Below are 20503 nucleotides of genomic sequence, written 5' to 3'. Positions count from 1 at the left end.
TAATAAACATGTTTTGACAAAAATGTTAAAAACGGATTTATCTTGTTTTGCAACAAAACTCTTCAAATCTGGTTGCGTCACTCTCACTGTCGCCACCAGGATTTTCTGCAATGGCGCTTATTTTTTCTCTTTTGTGTAAAAATGGCCGTACCAAAGCTACCAAGTAAACCAACTATGTGTGTTGTGGCTAGAAGGGATACAGCTACAGCCAAAATCTCATGAAATCTCGGCCAGATCAGCTCATGTCCCGTATAAAGTGCAGAAGATCACAAACTAATCAGTATTACCACAATCACGTCGCAATGCTGTTAACGGTCTATAGCCACACTTTACATTTAGGCTTATGTTAATTAAAACAGCGCTTACTTACCGTAAGCGTGTGCAAAAATTTACTTCCTTTAAACAGTATCCTGTAGATTTGAAAATTCCACCTCGACCTCTAATCTGCGAGTTTGCATGAAGTCAGATGGAGCAGGCGGTGCTGGTTCATTCTAAATGTTCTAATATCCATATTTTACATAATCCATAAAATGGCGCGAAAAACACGTATCAAGTCACATTAATATGCTGAAGACGTAAAGACACATGAGACCCCGCAATACACCAATCAGAGAAACTGGTCTATTTTAATTAAGAAAACATATATCAACTATTTTTTCTCATTTAATTACATGAAAAGTCATGAAACATTCAAAGTTTAATTTATTTTAATTATTCTTGATATATATTAAATTAATAAAAAACTGTGTAGGGGGCACAACAACCTGTTTGGGGCGGCACGGCCCGCGATTGCCCCCCCTTGACGCCGGCCCTGCCGGCAAGTAGATCAACATCATTTATGTATGAATCGAAACCGCTTAATTTGACCAAACAAAATGGAGTTTTTATGATATTATCACTATTCACTACGAATGGAGAAATTACATTAGCAACAACTATTGTTTAGCTCAATCTGTCTTGACAGCTGTATTCTGCTGCTGTATGAACTTGTCATGCTCAAAATTATTGTTTAAATAAGATAAATGAAATGTTATCAAAGAAGTTGTGGATTTTAATGAGATGTGTCATTAGAGTTTACATAAATACTGAAAAACATGAATAGGGAAATTTCTCCGTGCCTATGTGTAGATGACAAAAACTGCAACACACATCATAGTGCAGGTGGTCATCATGTACCTGATCATCATACTTAAGTTGTTTACTTTACTTGTGATTTTTAGAGGAAACATTTTTAAGTTTTAATCTCTGCATCTCCCTCACATTCACTGTCGTGTCTGAGCTAAACGAAATGTTTTATGCTTTGGATGGTTAGCATGACTTTGTTAACCTCTGCTGGTAGATAACATAACTACACTTTCCAACAGTAAATGCATCTTTCTCAATTGAAGCTCATTCAAAAAAATCAATGAATTATCTTATTGTTGAATTCACATCATCAAGTCTCCTGTATATGGGATCACAGCAGATTCTGTACAAATATTAAAATGTATTGAATATTCAGAGCATTGTTTGTCTGCAATTGAATTTGGATTTAATCTCCTTCAGTGTTGGAGTGGTTAGTAACAAAGACACACATCCCAGTGATTGAGTTCAATTCTCAGCTGGATCATTACATGTCTGTGTTGTGTTGTGCTGTTTGTGTGCTGTGTTGCATGTGTGTGTTGTTTTGTCTGATAAATAGCAGCAATAAAACAACACACGAACATCACATGAAGTAAAAAGACATATATAGACAACAGTCTTTTAGTCTTTATATTTTACTTTTATAAGTGGAAATGAAAGATTCTTTAATAAGATGGTTCATCACAGTAAAAGCATATTTGCTTTAACATGGCTAAATAAATTCATGTTTTTGACAAATAAAAGCACATGGCTATAAAGACATGATGAAATGATGATAACATTAGAAAGACATTAAATTCACAGAGGTTGGTTTGCCATCTGTGCTAAACTATAAAATGTACGATGTTCTGTAGAGATGTCAGGAATCGTGCAGTACACGTGATAAACTTTATCCTAAAGAAAAATTCAATTAATAAATATACCAGATTTAAGGAAATGAAAGAGAAATACAAAATGTAGTTCCTGTTGAAAACACTAAAATCAAAAGATGTCATTTATCTTTGTGAGGTTCACGGCTCACCACAGACGGGTTTCTACTCACCTCGTTTTCTTCAGATAGTTCCTCATGTTCTTCAGCTTCATCTGACAAATACAATAGTGATTATTGGCACGATCCAACACTTTTAAGCCACTTTAAACTATATTTACATGACTGTACGACATGCACCTTTCTCTTTACATTTAGTGTCAACATTACCTGGTGATTGATGTGTGGATGCCACTGAAGGATTCATAGGACTAAACAAATCAAAAGTAGACATTTATTTTCTTGTTTAAACAAACTTAAGTATCTGAATTAATGTATGAATAAATCCCACCTCTTCTTCAATGGTTTTTGTCCTTGTAAAACACATCATATCAGTGCATTAATATGTGTTGTTTTAAAAAAAAATAGATAATAAAACTCTTGAAGAATGTCAAGTATATGTACAGTATCATACAGTATCCACATGTGTTTGTTTGTACACTAAACTTACTGATAAAACAGATCAGACAAACACCCATGAGTCCGCTCAGGAAAACACCTCCACTGGTGACTATCACCATCAAAAGCCGAATTTCTTCAAAAGAAATCAAATTAAATCAATTATTGATCAACAAATGAGAAGTTTTCATAAATTTGACAAGGAGTTTGAAGTGTTAATGCTCACGTGCTCCAAGACCTGCTGTTTGAGTTGAAGTATTAAGACCTAAAAGATTAAAATGAAGAATATAAATTAATAAACACTTTTACAACCGTTAACAACAGGAACTGCTTTAACAAAAATCTTTAGTAAAAAAACTTTATTTTTAAATGTATTAAACTCACCTTCTGTGGTGCTCCATGAAACATTGAGAGGCTTTAAGGGTGTAGCGGTTTCTATAACATAGCCCCAGTCCAGCAAGACAACACAAAATATAATTATATTACATTCAAGTAAAAGCTGTAATATTTGTCAGTTAAGTGTGCAAATGCGAAGATCAATATCCACTCTGAAATATTGGGTCAAAAAGGATGAAGCCAGCCTGTTATAGGTTGTAATTTTTCAACCTAAAATGCGGGGTTGTTTTAACCTATTGTTGGGTCAAAAATAAACATTTTCTAATCGCTTTTTGACCCAATGCTGGGTTGAAAATAACCCAAAGTGTGAAAAGTTTTATTCCCTGGGAACCAGGGTTGCTGTAAACTATATAAAACACTTCCTCGCTTAAATGAATTAGTGATATGTTGTTTTTTTTCTAAACTATTATTGTAAATTTACTAATTCGATGTTTCTTTTTTAGTTGGTTGCTTTTAATTCCTGTTTTGCACAATGAAATCTTCATGTTAGTGGTTTGTGGTTGAATCTTTACACTGTTCCTCATTTCTGAGGGTGAGAAGAGAATGAACCTCTGTGTTTCAGATTCACACAATCACATTTAATGTGCCACTGACGCTGACTAAGATTTACATTGATGCATTTGGCAGTCATGATTTACACATAATAAATAACATTCTAATATTGACTAAGTTCATGTCGAAATTGAAATTAAAATCAAACAATCTCATTATTAGATTATAAGATTTTAGCCTGGATTTCACTTATATTCTTATAAATCCCTCACTCTCCTATTCAAACAAGGTGTTCCTCAAGGTTCAGTTCTCGGACCATTACTCTTCTTTATCTACATCATGCCTATTGGACAAATTATTCGCCATCACGATTAGGAATGGCGATACCACTGCTATTCTGATTATATTCAGATATATACTGCCTGCCAACCAGACTCCTTTAACCAGATCACATCACGCTCAGCATGTATCAGTGAGCTAAAGACCTGGCTAACTTCCAACTTTCTGAGTCTAAATTTGACAAAAACTATTGTAATTGTAATTGATTATTGCCATCTGTATTTTTTGTTACTTTTTTCTTTGAAATAAGATTTGGGTAGGTTAAAGAATAATTTATTCTTCATCCTACTCCTGAGTTTGCACTGATTGTATAATGTATGAAATTTATTTTGAAAGTTGGCTTTTTTTATTAAATTGTGCAAGCGCAAATAAAGAATGATGATGAGTATTTGAGTTCCCTGTGAATCGAACCCATGACCTTTTCACTAATGCAGTCCTCTACCAATCGAGTTACAGAAACACCTACTACCATGTAGCCACAATTATGCATCATTTTTGTCATTGTTGGGTTTCATTTCATGTATGATGTTGACAGTAAGCATCACACATACAATTCTTGATATTTCTCATGAATCAAAAAGATTTCAGTTCTCACCAGCTGTACTGTTTGTTGTGTTTTCTAAACACGGACTGGATTCTGTAGCTAAAGATGCTGAAATATTTTAAACTTATTGAACATCTATAACAGTAATTATTGTAATATAGTTGTTAATATCACAATATTATGTAGGCTACTTACTTTGTGTAACTGTTGCAGGTGTGATCGTGGAGAAACTTTGTGTTGAATCTGCAGAGAGTATGTTGCAATATTACACAAAGCCCAAGCATCACAAAACATAACAATAAAGCAAAAACAGTGTATGCATATTGCATTGTCTCTCTGCATTTTTGTGTGCATGTCACTCGCACCCTTTATACTCTTTAAAAGGGCCCAATGGGTACAGATATGTATCTTTGAAATATTAATATGAACTCTTAGGTGGAAACTTTTTAAAAGAGTACCACCCCAGTGACAGCTGCGGTACATATTTGACCATTTTTGACAGTGTGCATTTCTAACAAATAGCTGTGGGTTATGCACAGTGAGACTAACCAGCCTGATCTCACAGGAATTTGTACATATTTTATAGGGGTGGGACAAAAAAAATCGATTCTTAGATTAATCGCAATTCAGACGTGGGCCGATTCTGAATCGATTCACAAATGTCAAGAATCGATTCTTAAATGTTAGTTTACAAAATAATAACGTGAAGTTATCATAACCAAAAGGCGGAACTCAACTGGGGGAGCGGTGCTGCACACGGACAACTTAAGAGAGCGCGCACTGCACAAGCGCATAGCGGAGCTTACGTGAGCCGAAGAGAAAGAAATAAAATCTAGAACAGCCCTGTTTGACTCATTCTAAACTGCAAGATAACAAGATACACTTTGGGATAGTCTTTCTCTGCCTTTTCTCTGTTCAGTGAGCAGCAGGGAGAAACAGCGCATTGAATTTAATGACTCTTCTGACTGTGCTATAGCGTTTCCCTAAACCATCCGCTGACTGTTTAGATGTAACATGAATATACTTCAATAAAATATGCACAGTCGCTGGGTGCGCTGCATTATATAAATACAGTAATACTGCCAATCACTGTGTATAATGATGAAGCTAGCCACTTTAGTCAGTTTGTGGAAGTTAATGACGGTTAACATATTGAATTAATATGTCACGTTTAATTACTATTTTTACTGGTTTTAATGTCTTACAACAGAAACAGGACATATATGTATATAAGAATGACATTATTTATCCCTTAGTTGCATTAAAGTACAGTATATGACAGTTCAGAGACTTGTAGCAAAAGCGCAAACATTAACCTGGCTTTGAGAGCAAATGTGATGTAATGACATCACAGATATGCAAATTAGTACATCAAGAATCGATTCTGAATCGAATCGGGACCATAAGAATCGATTCTGAATTGATTCATGAGGGTCCAAATGATTCCCACCCCTAATATTTTACGAGTTGGCTAATTTGTATAGATTCCTTCAAAGCGATTCATAAAAATTCAAGTCAATCATGCACGCTGCTCCTTTTTGACCTACTTTCAAAATTAGCTACTGTAGATGCCTTATGCGGAGCATTTGAGGTCGAGCCGACCACATCCTTTTTGAACCAAGCTCAGTCTATTTATATGCTTAATAACTTTACTGTGACAAACCCCAGTCTAATAAGTGAAATAATTCAAAAATCTAATTCCTCTTCTTGCCAGTTAGACCCTGCACCTACATTTCTTCTGAAACACTGTCATTTCTGCTCCTATTTCACGTTTTGTTAATACTGTTGTTATCTTTGCAAATGTTACGATTTCTTTAAAGACTCCTGCTATTACTCCTGTCCATCAAGTTCTTGACTTTGCTAACTATAGCCCAATTTCTAACCTATAATTTGTTTAAAAAATAACAGAAAAGGTTGTGGCCTCTCAACTCTTACATTTTCTGCCTCACAATAATCATTTTGACTTTTTTTATCTGGTTTCCGTACTAATCACAGTACCGAGACAGCTTTAGTAAAGGTTATTAACAATCTCATACTATCTGGAGATTCTGGCAACGTTTTCGTACTGCTGTTATCGATCTCAGTTCAGCTGTTGATACTGTTTGCCACAGATTATTACTGACTCGCCTCTCAGAGATTGGTATCTTGGTTCTTCTCCTACCTGACAAACAGACAATATTTTCTATCACAAATATAAATTGCCCACTGTCCTACTCAAACAGGTGTTCCTCAAGGTTCAGTTCTCGGACCATTATTCTTCTTTATCTATCGAACAATTATCCGCCGTCACAGTTTTCAGTACCACTGCTATGCTGATGATATTCAGATATATATACATTAACCAGAATTCAGCATGTGTCAGTGAGCTAAAGACCTTGCTTACTTCCAACTTTCTGAGTCTAAATTTAACAAAACCTTAACATCTGCCCCTGTAAAAAACTATGCATCAATCACTCTAGACCCATCTCTGTCCGCTTTACATTAGGTTCACTAGCATTTTTTTCAACTCCGCCGAATTTCTAAACTCAGTCGCTACATCAGTACAAACAATGCTGAAACACTGGTACATGTTTTTGTCACATCAAGCATTGATTATTGTAACTAACTTGTTGAGGATTAACAGCCCATAATTTTTCTCTTCTAATTCTTCAGCTTTCTGTATGCATATAAATATTTGAACTCTTGCGATATGCAACTGCAATCAGTTAGGTCTTGGACTGTGGCAAATGACTCCTGCCCATTTCTGTGCTCTCTTTTTATGTAAATTGTTTGCTCTATTATAACTGTCTTTGTAAAGCGTCCTTAAGCATGGGAAAGGTGCTATAGAAATGAAACAAATTATTATTACATTAAAAACGTATGATTATTATAAAAAAACAAGCATGAAACCCAAACCCTAACTCCAACATTGCAGGGACCAAAGCTAATCTTACAAAAATGTATGAATGTGGTTGTACAAATTAATACGAATTAGCCACCTCATAAAATACATATACAAATTGCAATGAGATAGCGTTGGACTGACCAATGTAGATGCGTATAAATAGCACAAAGTGTGAAAATCGTGCAATACATACGCCAAATTCCAATTTAGAATTGGTGTTTGGGTTAGGATGTAATTTTTATGTAACAAAAAAGTTGTCCTAACCCTAAACACAAGCAACAATGGTTAAAAAATAGCAAAAAATTGAGAAACCAATAAATAAAATGACAAAAAAGATGCGCCATTAAATCAATGGGAAGGACTGGCGTATCATATGCACACCAAATTTGAATTCGGCGTATGCATTTTCAGTATCGATTTTTACACTTCATGCTATTTATAGGCAACTCCGTGAGACTGGGCTGGACTAACAGTAGCCCGTAAAGATGTCAGTCATGAATTATAAATCCAGGCAGTTAGCATCAGAGACAAAATCGTTATATAATCATATTTACAAAACTTACATGTTGTTGATCTCTGTGTTGTGTTTGGTGTCTGATGCTGGGTGACTTTGTGATTTTGCACAGGAATAAAAGCTGTCGTGAGAAATACACATTAAACAAATAACACCACTGGACTTGGAAAACAGCAAATACTGTATGATAAACATTACTCACCTGTTAGATTGTATTTGTCACTGTTTGGTGACCTTTTAGTTAAATCAGTTTTTGGAGAATAATTACAGCTCACTGATTTAATCTTAACTGACTGCAGTCGAATGAACAATGAATTTTCAGAGATTGTAAATATACACTGTATTTTTCCAGACCTTTCATAAGACCCTGTCTTTAAAAGTTGTTTATTATCGTCTCCTATCAACAGATAACAGATATAACCAGTGTTTTCTGATCCTGGTATTTCACAGTCAAATCTAAATTCACCGAGCTGATAATCATGTATGACTGTAAATGTCGGTCTCTTATCTGCAAGCAGAAACAAACACAACACAATAGATTATTAGTGTCAATTATAAAATCATTTTACTAAATAAACAGTGCTTATGAAATAAACAACACGGTTTATTAAAGATGATCTGTTCGAACAGAAAAACTTTACTGTAATAAACGTCTTACTGTAAGCTGTTACTGAGGTAAAGAGAGATGGTTTGGATGATGCTTCTTGTGTATCTTTCTGTACGTCTGTTGACCTGTCAGTTTTGGGCTGAACTGTATTGGACTCTTTATACACTGATGCTTGAGATACTGTTAACCTGGACGGATCAAATGTTTCTGAAAGTGATAAAGTACATTCAACCTTTAGATCAAACAGTTTTGATAGCATGAAAGATATGATAGGATAAAAGAGAGCAGCAGTTCACAGTAAAACACTGAAAAAGAGAGAAAACGCAATAGCATATCTGCATTACTAAGCAAAAAGTTTATTTCTGATGTTAAATGCGCAATTTATAAAAAAAAAACATGGACGAATGACTAACGATCAGTAAATCTTATACAGTAAATAATGGTGAAAAGTATTAAAAGGTGGAATTTGTTAAGAAAAAATTTGAAATGTTTCCTTAAGTGTTTCTCTAACACTCATTGTTGAAGTTGTTTCACATTCTACTGATACGAGTGAACAAATTCATTTTAAATCAATTGATTTTTGCTGGGCTTTTCACAATGCATATACAATTTTTGCTTTACAAGACATTGAACAGAAATGAAAGAATTTAAGAATCTGTTTTACTTACGCTGTGTATGAATCTGTAGAAACAGTGTAAAGATTGAGAGGACGAGCAGCATCATGTCTGTGTTCATGAGTGACTATAACAGAACTGATACACACACCACAACCACTTTAAATTTAACCATAAAGAAACAGGAAGCAATGAAGAGAACACAAAGTAAGGTGACTTTTATAACATTATAGGTTTATAAACTATTCTGTTCTCTCTCTCTCTCTCTCTCTCTCTCTGCGCCTTTTTAGGTTAAATCAAAATGGCTGTTTAACTTAATATTTTTAATTCTGAGTAGTGATGAGTTGCTGTTTACATTTTGAGGCAGTGGAAAGACATGCTGTCATGGACACCAGGATGTCAAATACATCTGTGAACGGTAGAGGGCGCTAACCTAAACTGGGGGATAAAAGCTGGTGTGGGATGGGGAGTTAAAAAAGCATTACTTACTTGAATTTTTACTGTGTAGTCTATATTAGGGCTGTGACGGTGGCAGTATTTTACCACAGCGATGGTAATGCACCAATTCACAGAGGTGGTGGGTTGTATAGAATGTGTGCGCGTGCACGCATTGATGCATACTAGCTTGGATATTGATGCATACATATATTTCTTTTTCCGCGGGTGGGTGCTCGTCACAACGTCAAGCAATGCTTTAGTAGCCTGGTAGCATTTCTACTAAAGAACAAGCAATAAGCTGAAAAATATTATTTGTTGATTTTTTTTAGAGCATTAAGGAAATATATTGTGGTTTTCTATTTAGTTTTTAATACTTAAACAATCGAATTTAACCACACTGTAAAAAAACATAAAAAAAGTAAATCTCTGGCAGCAATGTTGCCAGAGGGATTCTGTCAAATTACAATTTTTTTTCAAAATTACATGCAAAAACCGTAAAAATACAGAGAATCTTTACAGTCATAATTCATTTAATTACAGTATATTACAGTTAATAATTGTTATTATACTGTAGAAAAACAGATAAATTATGTGAAAATACATTAAAACAACTACCTTTCAGGTTAATCTCTGTAAATATACAGCTTTTATTATTTACTTTATTAAGTTGCTCTGTCTTATACAGTAAAATTATTTTAAAATACAGTTTATCTTTGTAAAATAACTAAAACAACATGTACAAAAACGTAATAATTATGTGAAAATACATTAAAATAACTACCTTTCAGGTTAATCTCTGTAAATATATGGCTTTTGTTAGTTACTTTATTAAGTTGATCTGTATTTATAAAGTAATATTCTTTTAAAATACAGTTACCCTTTGTAAAATAACTACAAAATACATGTATAAAAACGTAATAAGTATGTGAAAATACATTAAAACAACTACCTTTCAGGTTAATGTCTGTAAATATATGGCTTTTATTAGTTACTTTATTAAGTTGATCTGTATTATACAGTAATATTCTTAAATTACAGTTTATTTATTATTTAAACATTTTACAACTGCATGTCACGTAAATGAATAATAAACAAAGAAGATAATGAACAAAGTCTTGAGTGAAAGTCAGATAGCCAAACTGTAGTTCTGATCTTTAGCAACAGCTCTTACTGGTTGGTCTGGGATGGTGCAGTAGACGTGATAAACATTCTTCATGATGGAAGAAAAAAAAGATAAAAACAATGTGTTATTTCTGCACCACTTCTGTTTTCCTGAACATTGACCCGTATGTCATTAGACAGCACAGTTTTACTATAAGTACGGCAGTGGGCACACATCTCTCTCTTTGCACTTTAAGGTTAGCTTACACACTTCTATAAGTTAAATATTGCTGTGTATTTGTGGCATGTTCATACATACTTCATCATCTTCAATAGGTCCCTTCTTGTGTTGTGTATTAACCAAAACATCTGGAATGCAAATGCAAAAACTGTTACAGTATATTGCTTTAAAGATTTCACTTGAAATCACTCACCAAATAGTTTAAAAAGAAATCTAACTGTGTTCTGTGAATGTATTCTGTTACCTGAACGCTGGGAGGTTGAAGTAATGAGCGAGTAAGTCTCTGGTTTACTTTGTTGGGGCTTCTTGAGGCCTTTATAGGAAAAATAACATGACCATAATATTAACATTACAAACAAAGCGTGGTGCTTTTTCCAAATGTATGAATTTGTCATTTGTGGGTACCAGCCAGGGCCGGGTTTCCCAAAAGCATCGTAAGGCTAAGTTGATCGTTAAAACGATCGTACGAATCATCTTAGAATTACGGGCCGTTTCCCAACAGCTTCGTAGCTTAAGTAGCACTTGACAATCATAGATCTACAAGTGCTCTGGAGTAATCGTTCATTCATAAGTGCATAGTAAGACAGCAGTGTTACAAGGTCACCTGCAGGACAACCAGCAAATTGCACTCCTGCAATAACGATAATGTAATGTTTTAAATGTAGGCTATATTTATTTATTGGGGTTTTCTTTGTTTATTTGTTTAAATTACTTTAATATAATGGGCCCTATCTTGCACCCAGCGCAATTGACTTTGTCAGTGACGCATGTATCATTCGTATTTTGCGCCGGCGCACAGCGGGGTTTTTCCCTCCACAGATGCACGTCAGCAAACTAGGGAATGAACTTGCGCTCCCTGGGCGGTTCAGCGCAAAAAGGAGGCGTGTTGCGGCGCAAACCATCTCTTATGCTATTTTGCAGTTTCAAAAAACAATTGCGCTACTAACCAAAAAAAACTAGTCTAAAGTCAGTGGCGCGTTGCGCGTGGTTCATTATGCTATTTTAAGGGCGCATGCTTGACCATAATGTATAGCGTGCAAAACGCGCATACACTTTGCTTATCTAATCTACACAGATGCAACAGTTATTTTTGCAAATCATAAATTGTTACACTTAAAAATATTAATACACGAGATAAGGGGAATCATAGTGGTGAGCATTGTGGTGATAGTTTTTATTTATTCTCATGCAAATAACGATTAAAATATTTTCATAACTTTGTTGTGTGGCTGTATTACGTTTATTTTATGTAAATAATAGTTAAAATGTTTTCATAAGAAACCTTAATGTATATGAACTTGATTTGTAAGAGTACTTTGGGGTTGGACCTTGCTTGCGTTTCTTGGGTCCGATTTCAAAGCCCCCAAACCCTTTCAGCGGTGAGGGTGGACACAGCGATGTCCTCTGCTGGCGTCAAGTCCTGAGGCAGATCCACCTCCCGTTACACGGCGTGCCCGATTTATGCTGGCAAGCGTGGGATTCCCCCGTACAAGGACGTCGGTCTCCTCGGCTGTGAACCGCTCCTGGCGTGCGCCTGGTAAATCCGTCATAATAATAGCAACCCGCCATGGAACTTGCGCCCTTGCGTTTAAAGGGAATGTTGGCTAGCGTTCTGATTGGTTTATTTGACGTTACGCCCAAACCACACCTATGAATAATGAACCTACTTCAGACCAACCCCTTATTGATTTGCGCCCGGCGCAAAAGTTATTTCTCACGCCGGGAAAATAGCAACAGCGCCCAAGATCCGCCCACAAACTCACTTGCGCGTTGCGCTTCGCACTTGCGTTTCAGATCGTTAAAATAGAGCCCAATATATTTAAAATTAAAACAAGAAATCAAATTTAATTGACTAAACATATATTAATAAAGAAGGAAAACATATTTGGTACAATTTTGGTAAAAGTTGGTACTAGCAAATTGATAAATGGTTCCTACCAATTGCTGCTATAATTCCTCTAGGCTACAGTAAAAAAATTTTTTTGAAGGGTATGGCATCTGATTAAAGAAACCAAATAAATATTTACGGTACAATGCAATAATCCCTAATAATAAATATAACATATTACAAATAATAATAATAATTCTAAACTATAAGATAAAATGCAGGAGGCATTTTGCAGTGGGACGAGTCCTAACTAAATACGCAAAAGAATATTTCATTATGAACAATTTTAAAACATTTAAAAGGTCATTGAACAATAATAAAAATTATTATAAAAATATTAGTGCACAAAGGCTAAAGATCATTAGCCTAAACAAACTTCTGCTACAAATTCGAGTCATTCTATTGGTGACATTTCAGCACTTGACAAACGGATAGCGACTCGTAAGTAGCACTTAAAACTAAGCTGCGAGCGATCGTTTCACGTGCATCCTTGGGAAACGCACGTAAATGAACAACGAATGTTCGTTAAGTAGCTCGTAGAAAGCGCTCTTAAGTGCTAAGTTTAATCGTTATTGGGAAACCCAGCCCTGGTCTCTATTAAGCTGAAGAAAATTTCTGTGGTAACTCATAAGTTATCAATTATAAGTTTTAAGTTACAAGGGATTTGTTAAAGTTTTGAAAAACACCATGAAGTCATGACGTTATGTTTGATTCAGCTCACATCACAGTTTCTGTTACTAAGCTTTATGTTATTTGTTATGATGTACTGAAAGTGAAACTCAGTTTATAAACTAAGTAAAACTAGATTTTGCATTAGTTTTTTTGTATTTTGCATTATATTTTTGTTACCTGAGGGCTGGAAGGTTGTAATCAGCGAGTAAGCGTCTGAGAGAGCTGGTTTGCTGTCTTTGAAAGAATCAAAAGGAGTAAAATAATGTCAATACAATGTAAACATTTCAAACAAGAGGTAAAAGGTAAAATGGTGCTTTTCCCCCATTCTTTTATGTTTAAGTTTATGTTTTTTCTGTGTTTTAAAGTAAATCTTGTAGGTTATGTGTGCAAACTGTTAGATTGCTCTCTGTAAGTTGTAATTTGTCTGCTAAATGAATGAAGATACTGTAAATGATTTAGCTCACATGAGAATATGTTTAAGGTTATGTGTAATGATTTGAATGTGATAATGTAAGTGATGTTTTCTTACCTGTTGTTTGAGATGTGTCTGGTACAGAAGTGATGAGAGAGTATATATTTGCAGGTCCAGAAGCACGCTACATAAAATAGTAAATAATTAAGATCATATCACTTTCCTCCTTATGAGATATGAAAAGTGTTATTATGATAAATACATTTGTGATTTAAAAATCATAAACACACAGATGATGCTCACCGAATCTCCTGCAGTTCTTTGACTTGCAATAATACAAAGCAATCTTAGTGCATTATTCTTTTATTAAATCTAATATGCTTTTTATGGTATATTATTATAAAATGAGCTATTACATTTGTACATAAAGAAAAGACTTACCGTTTAGATCTTTTTTTGCCTAGAAAACCAAAATTAATGCTTTAGTTTTTCAGTTCAGCTCAAAAGTGTAAAATTTGTATTAAACAGAATGAAGCTAAGTTTATATACTAATTAAAACTAATTAAATGTATAAACTTTACTTACATGCAAATCCGCACAGACATATTAGTCCTGTGAGTACAATCACAGAGCACGCCAACGCTGACCACTGTATTATTACCCACATTTTTGTGTCTAAAAATGGAATTATTTATTATGATATATCCTTGGGTATAGTATAGCCATATTTTTTAGTTTAATCCATGAGTTATGAATATAAAAAATAGTAACAGATGTTCCCAAAAAGAAGATATTTAAAAACTTTTTGGGGCCAGATTTGCTAAACTTAGTGTCTGAATGCAATTTCAAAAGAAGCGCAGATGGGAGTGGAAATTTCTGCAGGTGAAAATTAGCTTAGCTTAACATATAGCTTAGCTTAACATATGATTTTTTGGACTTTAAATAATGGTGCAAATACTACAACCCCAAATCAGAAAAAGTTGGGACACTGTAGAAATTGTGAGTAAAAAAGGAATGGAATAATTTACAAATCTCATAAACTTATATTTTATTCACAATAGAATATAGATAACATATCAAATGTAGAAAGTGAGATATCTTGAAATGTCATGCCAAATATTGGCCCATTTTGGATTTCATGAGAGCTACACATTCCAAAAAAAGTTGGGACAGGTAGCAATAAGATGCCGGAAAAGTTAAATGTACATATAAGGAACAGCTGGAGGAGGACCAATGTTTAGGAATAGGAATGTTGTCCCATTATTGTCTAAAACAGGCTTCTAGTTGTTCAACTGTCTAAGGTCTTCTTTGTCACATCTTCCTCTTTATGATGCACCAAATGTTTTCTGTGGGTGACAGATCTGGACTGCTGGCTGGCCATTTCAGTACTCAGATCCTTCTTCAATGCAGTCTTGATGTTGTAATTGAGGCGGTATGTGTTCTGGCATTGTCATGTTGGAAAATGCAAGGTCTTCCCTGAGAGACGAAATCTGAATGTGAGCATATGTTGCTCTAAAACTTGGATAAACCTTTCAGCATTGATGGTGCCTTTCCAGATGTGTAAGCTGCCCAGGCCACACGCACTCATGCAACCCCAAACCATCAGAGATGCAGGTTTCTAAAAAGAGCTCTAATAACAACTTGGGTTGTCATTGTCCTCTTTAGTTCGGATGAAATGGCATCCCAGTTTTCCAAAAAGAACTTCAAATTTTGATTCGTCTGACCACAGAACAGTTTTCCACTTTGCCAAAGTCCATTTTAAATGAGCCTTGGCCCAGAGAAAACGCCTGCGCTTCTGGATTATGTTTAGATATGGCTTCTTATTTGACCTATAGAGTTTTAGCTGGCAACGGCGAATGACACAGTGGATTGTGTTCACCGACAATGTTTTCAGGAAGTATTTTAGAGCCATGTTGTGATTTCCATTACAGTAGCATTCCCGTATGTGATGCAGTGCTGTCTAAGGGCCCCAAGATCACGGGCATCAAGTATGGTTTTCCGGCCTTGACCCTTACGCACAGAGATTGTTCCAGATTCTCTGAATCTTTGGATGATATTATGCACTGTAGATGATGATAACTTCAAACTCTTTGCAATTTTTCTCTGAGAAACTCAGAAAACTATTTTTCGCCGCAGCATTGGGGGAATTGGTGATTCTCTGCCCATCTTGACTTCTGACAGACACTGCCACTCTGAGAGGCTTTTTTATACCCAATCATGTTGCCACTTGACCTAATAAGTTGCTAATTGGTCCTTCAACTGTTCCTTATATGTACATTTAAATTTTCTGGCCTCTTATTGCTACCTGTCCCAACTTTTTTTGGAATGTGTAGCTCTCATGAAATCCAAAATGAGCCAATATTTGGCATGACATTTCAAAATGTCTAACTTTCAACATTTGATATGTTATTTATATTCAATTGTGAATAAAATATAAGTTTATGAGATTAGTAAATTATTCCATTCATTTTTTACTCACAATTTCTACACTGTCCCAACTTTTTCTGATTTGGGGTTGTAGTAAATTCCAAAAATTTTGCATCAGAAAGTGAAACTCCTAGGTTAGTCACGAAAACATTTGTGAAATAATTTTTCATTGCTTGTCTTTAGTAAATCACGACAGTAGTTTGCAAGTTAGTAAATCTGGCCCTTAGTTTTGTTGTTGCATAGAATAAGTAAAGGAATTTAATAGAGACTTTAAAAGATAACATTTAACTGATGCAAAAGTTGTCAAATCAGTCAGTTTGTCAAGTACAAATAAAAAACTTATGCCATAAGAGAATTTAAAACCTTTAGCTTCCGGAGTTGTCCCTGAAATAACAGGGGTCAGAGGAACAGCTGAAAGATAGAAGATATTAACGCATATTAATTATAAAAGTAGTGTATAAATTAAGATAGAATGATCATTAGTAATTTAGCTCTTGTGCATGGATTAAAGTTAAAAAAAATGTTTTGTAGAGATTAACTGCATTTGTATCAGCAATTATGGCAACCACTAACTGCACAAATTATTCCTGGATTTTTTTAATAAACATTAAAAAGCCAGTCAAAACGGCACACTCGTGTCACTTGCAATACGACTACCAATAGTGGCTCACCAGAAGTCTTAAACAAAGAAGCTCAAAGATGGCAGCGCCCACATTTACGTCAAAAATAACGTGGATATGAAATGAAAATTCTTAGTTGAAGCATGTGAGGTTACTGAATTATATTGCTGCTGACAAGCTGTTTTTCTTTTCTATGAATGGGGTGGCCCTGATTTGCTTGCAATGAGATCTAGTGTCAATGGCAGGGAAAGAGTTAAATCTTAGAGAGTTGATTTTAACACTTTTTCAGAGTTTATATAGCTCCACAGTTTTAAGAGTTAAATGAACACTTTCAAGATAGTTACACTTTTTTTTAAAGAAAGTAGCTATTTCTACATTTTAATTCATAGTAACTGAATATGGAGTTGTGCTGTAGCTTACCAGATGTTTTGGTTCCAGTAGTGGACACTGCAGAGATGTATAACAAATGTTCAGTTGAAAGAAAAAAAAATTCTGATGTCTTCAGGTTTGATTTATCAATATGATTACTCACAAGTTGTCATAACTGTTGTTGTAGTACCCACAGTGGTGGTTGATGTTGAAACTGCAGAGAGAATGGAGCCGTATTACATTGAGTACAATATTAGTAAACTATAGGCAAGTTAAAAAAGGAACTTTTCACTTCATTTAATTTTGAATAACTGTTGTAACTCACCAGCTGTTGTTTTAGTTCTGGATGTTACAGCTTCAGCTGGAAAATTTACTGAAATGTATTATGAAAGGTTCAGTTTGGTAAAGCCGGGCTCACACTACAAGATTTTTAAAATCTTGGGCGATTATGAAAGCTGGTTGCTGCACACACATACAGAGACTCTTGACAGATATTCTCTCAAATCTTAAACATGCTCACAATGGCCCATCACACACTTCAGGATATTATTAAGATTATCGTGCCAGGGGGAGCATTTTATGTCACCTCACAGGGAAGTGGATTAAAACATATGGGGTCTACAACCTATTTTGAGCAAGGGCTACCACAATAGATAAAAAAATCTGGACAGTTACTTTTTTGATATAGTCTACTGAAAACTTATTAGTCACTTATAATGATTATATTTTATCTTATCATACTTGTTGATATCTTTTATCATTGTTTAAAATGTTAACATACATAAAAGAAGCTAAGCTAATATAAAATATGTATTTAAAAAATATTAAAATTGAGGCTTTTAATAGAATGTGCTTTGGCGGGCAACTCACAGACTGTCAGGACTGCATCACCTTCACCATCATCCTCATGCACTCCACCCACTCGTTCTCACTCTCCTGAGTTTTAATCATCGCCACCTGGACCTCATCACCCTTACCGTTTATATTCTGCTCACTTACGGCCACTCTTTGTTTTTTGTCTTGTCAGTGATGACATCGACTAAAATTCGGTACAGTACTTACCTCAAGGACTTACCTGTCATTCCCTCGTCCTCATCTTCCCTTCGTTTCTCTCCTCTTCTTCATCTGAAAACCATAGAGACTTAGTTTATACACAGCTAAGTTCCCATCTGAAGAACTGTCTCATACTGCTTACCATTATCCGTTTGATTACATTGGTGTATTAATAAACAATATAAAACTTCCCATCCGACTACCTGCCTTTCTGTGTGTGTGAATGACACAAGACCAGACCATGATGCAGGATTCCTTCAAGGAAACCCGGCTCGCGATCCTTTTGCGGAATTGGTTCAGGCAGTTCGTCAGTTACTTTTACCCTCACCTCCGATTAAACCACCTTTGGTACCCGAATATATCTTACATGCAGAAAACCAATGCCTACTAAATCAAGACCCTGCTACTTCGTCAGCTGCCTCTGCCAGCAGAGGCGCACCGTGTCAACAGGCAAGGCAGGCAACTGCTTGGAGCCCCGAGCCACTAGAGGGCCCCCGAGTTTGTTTCTCGGATGGCCAGCTACACCCGGTAGATGAACATAGATACTCAACATGACTGCATATCAAAATTCCGATTGGATGAAATGTTGATTGACATTGACTTAGCCCAGTCAAAATCCAACCCAGGTGGATAACTTGCCAGTTTCTTTTTTTTTTTTTTTTTTTTTTTTTTGATAACTTGCCAGTTTCGAAAATAAACGTAGGGAATGGGTGACGTTGTATCATTCAGTCGTGCTGTCGCAGTTGATCCGTACGGATCACGACCCACGGTTTGGCTTGCGATTGCCAGATTAATACGCAAATTTAAATAGGAAAAGTTTATCATTTGCACGTGTTTGAAAGGCTTGCAAATGCTAACACTCAAATGATTTAAAACAATTTAACCGCAAAAAGGCGCTAAAGTGAGCAGCCTCGTACCCACATGTGGTTTAATGTGTCCGGTCCAGCTCCAGTCAGGCACGTGTCCAAGTGTAAATCTTGTTTGCCCCGGTGTAAATCTCAAGTTTAAATTTCAGCAGTTAACTAGTGCAATCCTTTACAAAGACAATCGCGGCAAAAACGGATCTATATGCAATGTAGTTACAAATCAGTCGCAATGACGCGTAAACGCACATATTCATGTCCGCGCACGTCTTTGCGTTCATTCGCGCACAACCGCATTCAAAAGACGCCACGCGAGTGAGTTAGCTTATGAAAACATGACGAGACTAAAGGAAGTTTCTAAATAACAATGCAAATCCTATTTTGACTCGATCATTACTGGCTTCTGTAGATGGACATCAGAAATGTTTTGTGCAAAGCAGGGAAAGGGAAGAAGAAAGGAGAGATGAAACGTTTAAGGGAGGTAAGACAAACTACATCCTCACCCTGTCAGGTCTCAAACATTATCAAACAAATCTCTGGAAAACCTCTTGTCAAGTCTATAGAATTGCATTGTTGCTGAGAAAATCAACAGATGTATGTGTTATACTGTTATGTATTTTCAGATATTAAATTAATATTTAGTTTACTAATATTTAACTCTAGGACACTAACTTACATAACAGTTAGCAGTAACTTTACTGAGATTATATACTATAGCAGTCATTAAATGACTGGTTTCTGAAAACATTATTGTGAAAATAAGTTATTAATCATTGCTATCATTGTATAATGTAGAAAATATTTCTCTGCTGTCATTATTTCCAAACATGTTATGCCATTTATGCATCTAAACATGTTAATAATGTTAGGTATGATGAAGATTACACTTGTATATATGTATCTTTCGCAATAACTGTTGCACTGTAGAATAGTGGGTTAAGCAAAGGTCATTGTATAGAAGTTTTGCACCCTTCTTGCACACAGGGAATTTTCTGCTTGGGGCCCCCATAGACCCTAGAATCGCCTCTGTCTGCCAGTACTATGACCCAACCAGCAACGTATATCGGTGAGGCAGAGGATTGCAGTGGCTTTCTACTACAGGTATATCTGTACCTACAAATGCAAGCACACCAATTTTCTAATGATTCATCTCGAGTGGCATTTATAATCTCCCTGTTATCTGGATTAGCACTTCAATGGGCTCAATCTCTCTGGAACTCGAATTCACCCAGATTGGATGCCTAGATAAAGAGGAAATCTTTTTGGTGCTGGAGGAATCCACCGCTGACGTCATCCTGGAACGCCCATGGATTATTCAACACCAACCCACCTTTTACTGGTGTACCGGTGAGGTCCTCAGTTGGGGAAACGATTGCTTCCAATCCTGTCTCATTCCCATCCTGAAATCTTTAAAACCTGCTCCCTTCGCCTGGAGCCACACTACCCAAAGGTTGCATCTATCCTTTTTCCCTCCTGGAGCA

At 35.6% G+C, this 20503-nt stretch overlaps 2 protein-coding genes across 5 annotated transcripts in view; both read right to left on the bottom strand.

Moving 5' to 3' along the window:
* LOC135718727 (uncharacterized) overlaps window positions 1–20503 on the bottom strand; it is a 211585-nt gene that overhangs the window by 187546 nt on the left and 3536 nt on the right. The window contains exons 3-14 of one of the 3 annotated variants that reach the window (XM_065240939.1): window positions 17432–17479; window positions 17270–17320; window positions 17158–17184; window positions 16481–16528; window positions 14276–14365; window positions 14132–14150; window positions 13994–14015; window positions 13808–13874; window positions 13456–13512; window positions 10963–11031; window positions 10797–10846; window positions 10309–10586 (exon numbers count right to left, since the gene is read on the bottom strand). In XM_065240939.1, coding sequence (XP_065097011.1) covers window positions 10503–10586; window positions 10797–10846; window positions 10963–11031; window positions 13456–13512; window positions 13808–13874; window positions 13994–14015; window positions 14132–14150; window positions 14276–14365; window positions 16481–16528; window positions 17158–17184; window positions 17270–17320; window positions 17432–17479 — 632 coding nt within the window. In that variant the 3' untranslated portion in view covers window positions 10309–10502. Of the gene's footprint in view, window positions 1–10308; window positions 10587–10796; window positions 10847–10962; window positions 11032–13455; window positions 13513–13807; window positions 13875–13993; window positions 14016–14131; window positions 14151–14275; window positions 14366–16480; window positions 16529–17157; window positions 17185–17269; window positions 17321–17431; window positions 17480–20503 lie in introns of those variants that run through there. The other 2 variants (XM_065240940.1, XM_065240938.2) reach the window with 2 other exon arrangements.
* On the bottom strand, window positions 1890–9182 carry LOC135718726 (uncharacterized). 2 transcript variants are annotated; one of them, XM_065240936.2, is made up of 12 exons: window positions 8993–9182; window positions 8376–8531; window positions 7920–8225; window positions 7767–7838; window positions 4515–4562; window positions 2933–2983; window positions 2775–2813; window positions 2601–2684; window positions 2442–2463; window positions 2321–2361; window positions 2165–2205; window positions 1890–2016 (listed from the first exon to the last, which is right to left on the bottom strand). In XM_065240936.2, exons 1-12 carry the CDS (start codon window positions 9057–9059, stop codon window positions 1921–1923), a joined length of 1023 nt encoding a protein of 340 aa, XP_065097008.1. In that variant the 5' UTR covers window positions 9060–9182; the 3' UTR covers window positions 1890–1920. The 2 variants fall into 2 exon arrangements, with proteins under 2 accessions (XP_065097008.1, XP_065097009.1); XM_065240937.2 differs by lacking the exons at window positions 2775–2813; window positions 2933–2983 and adding an exon at window positions 4371–4427.

The sequence above is a fragment of the Paramisgurnus dabryanus genome, chromosome 14 (assembly GCF_030506205.2).
Source record: "Paramisgurnus dabryanus chromosome 14, PD_genome_1.1, whole genome shotgun sequence".
Lineage (NCBI taxonomy): Eukaryota > Metazoa > Chordata > Actinopteri > Cypriniformes > Cobitidae > Paramisgurnus > Paramisgurnus dabryanus.
This window is presented reverse-complemented; position numbering and strand designations above follow the sequence as displayed.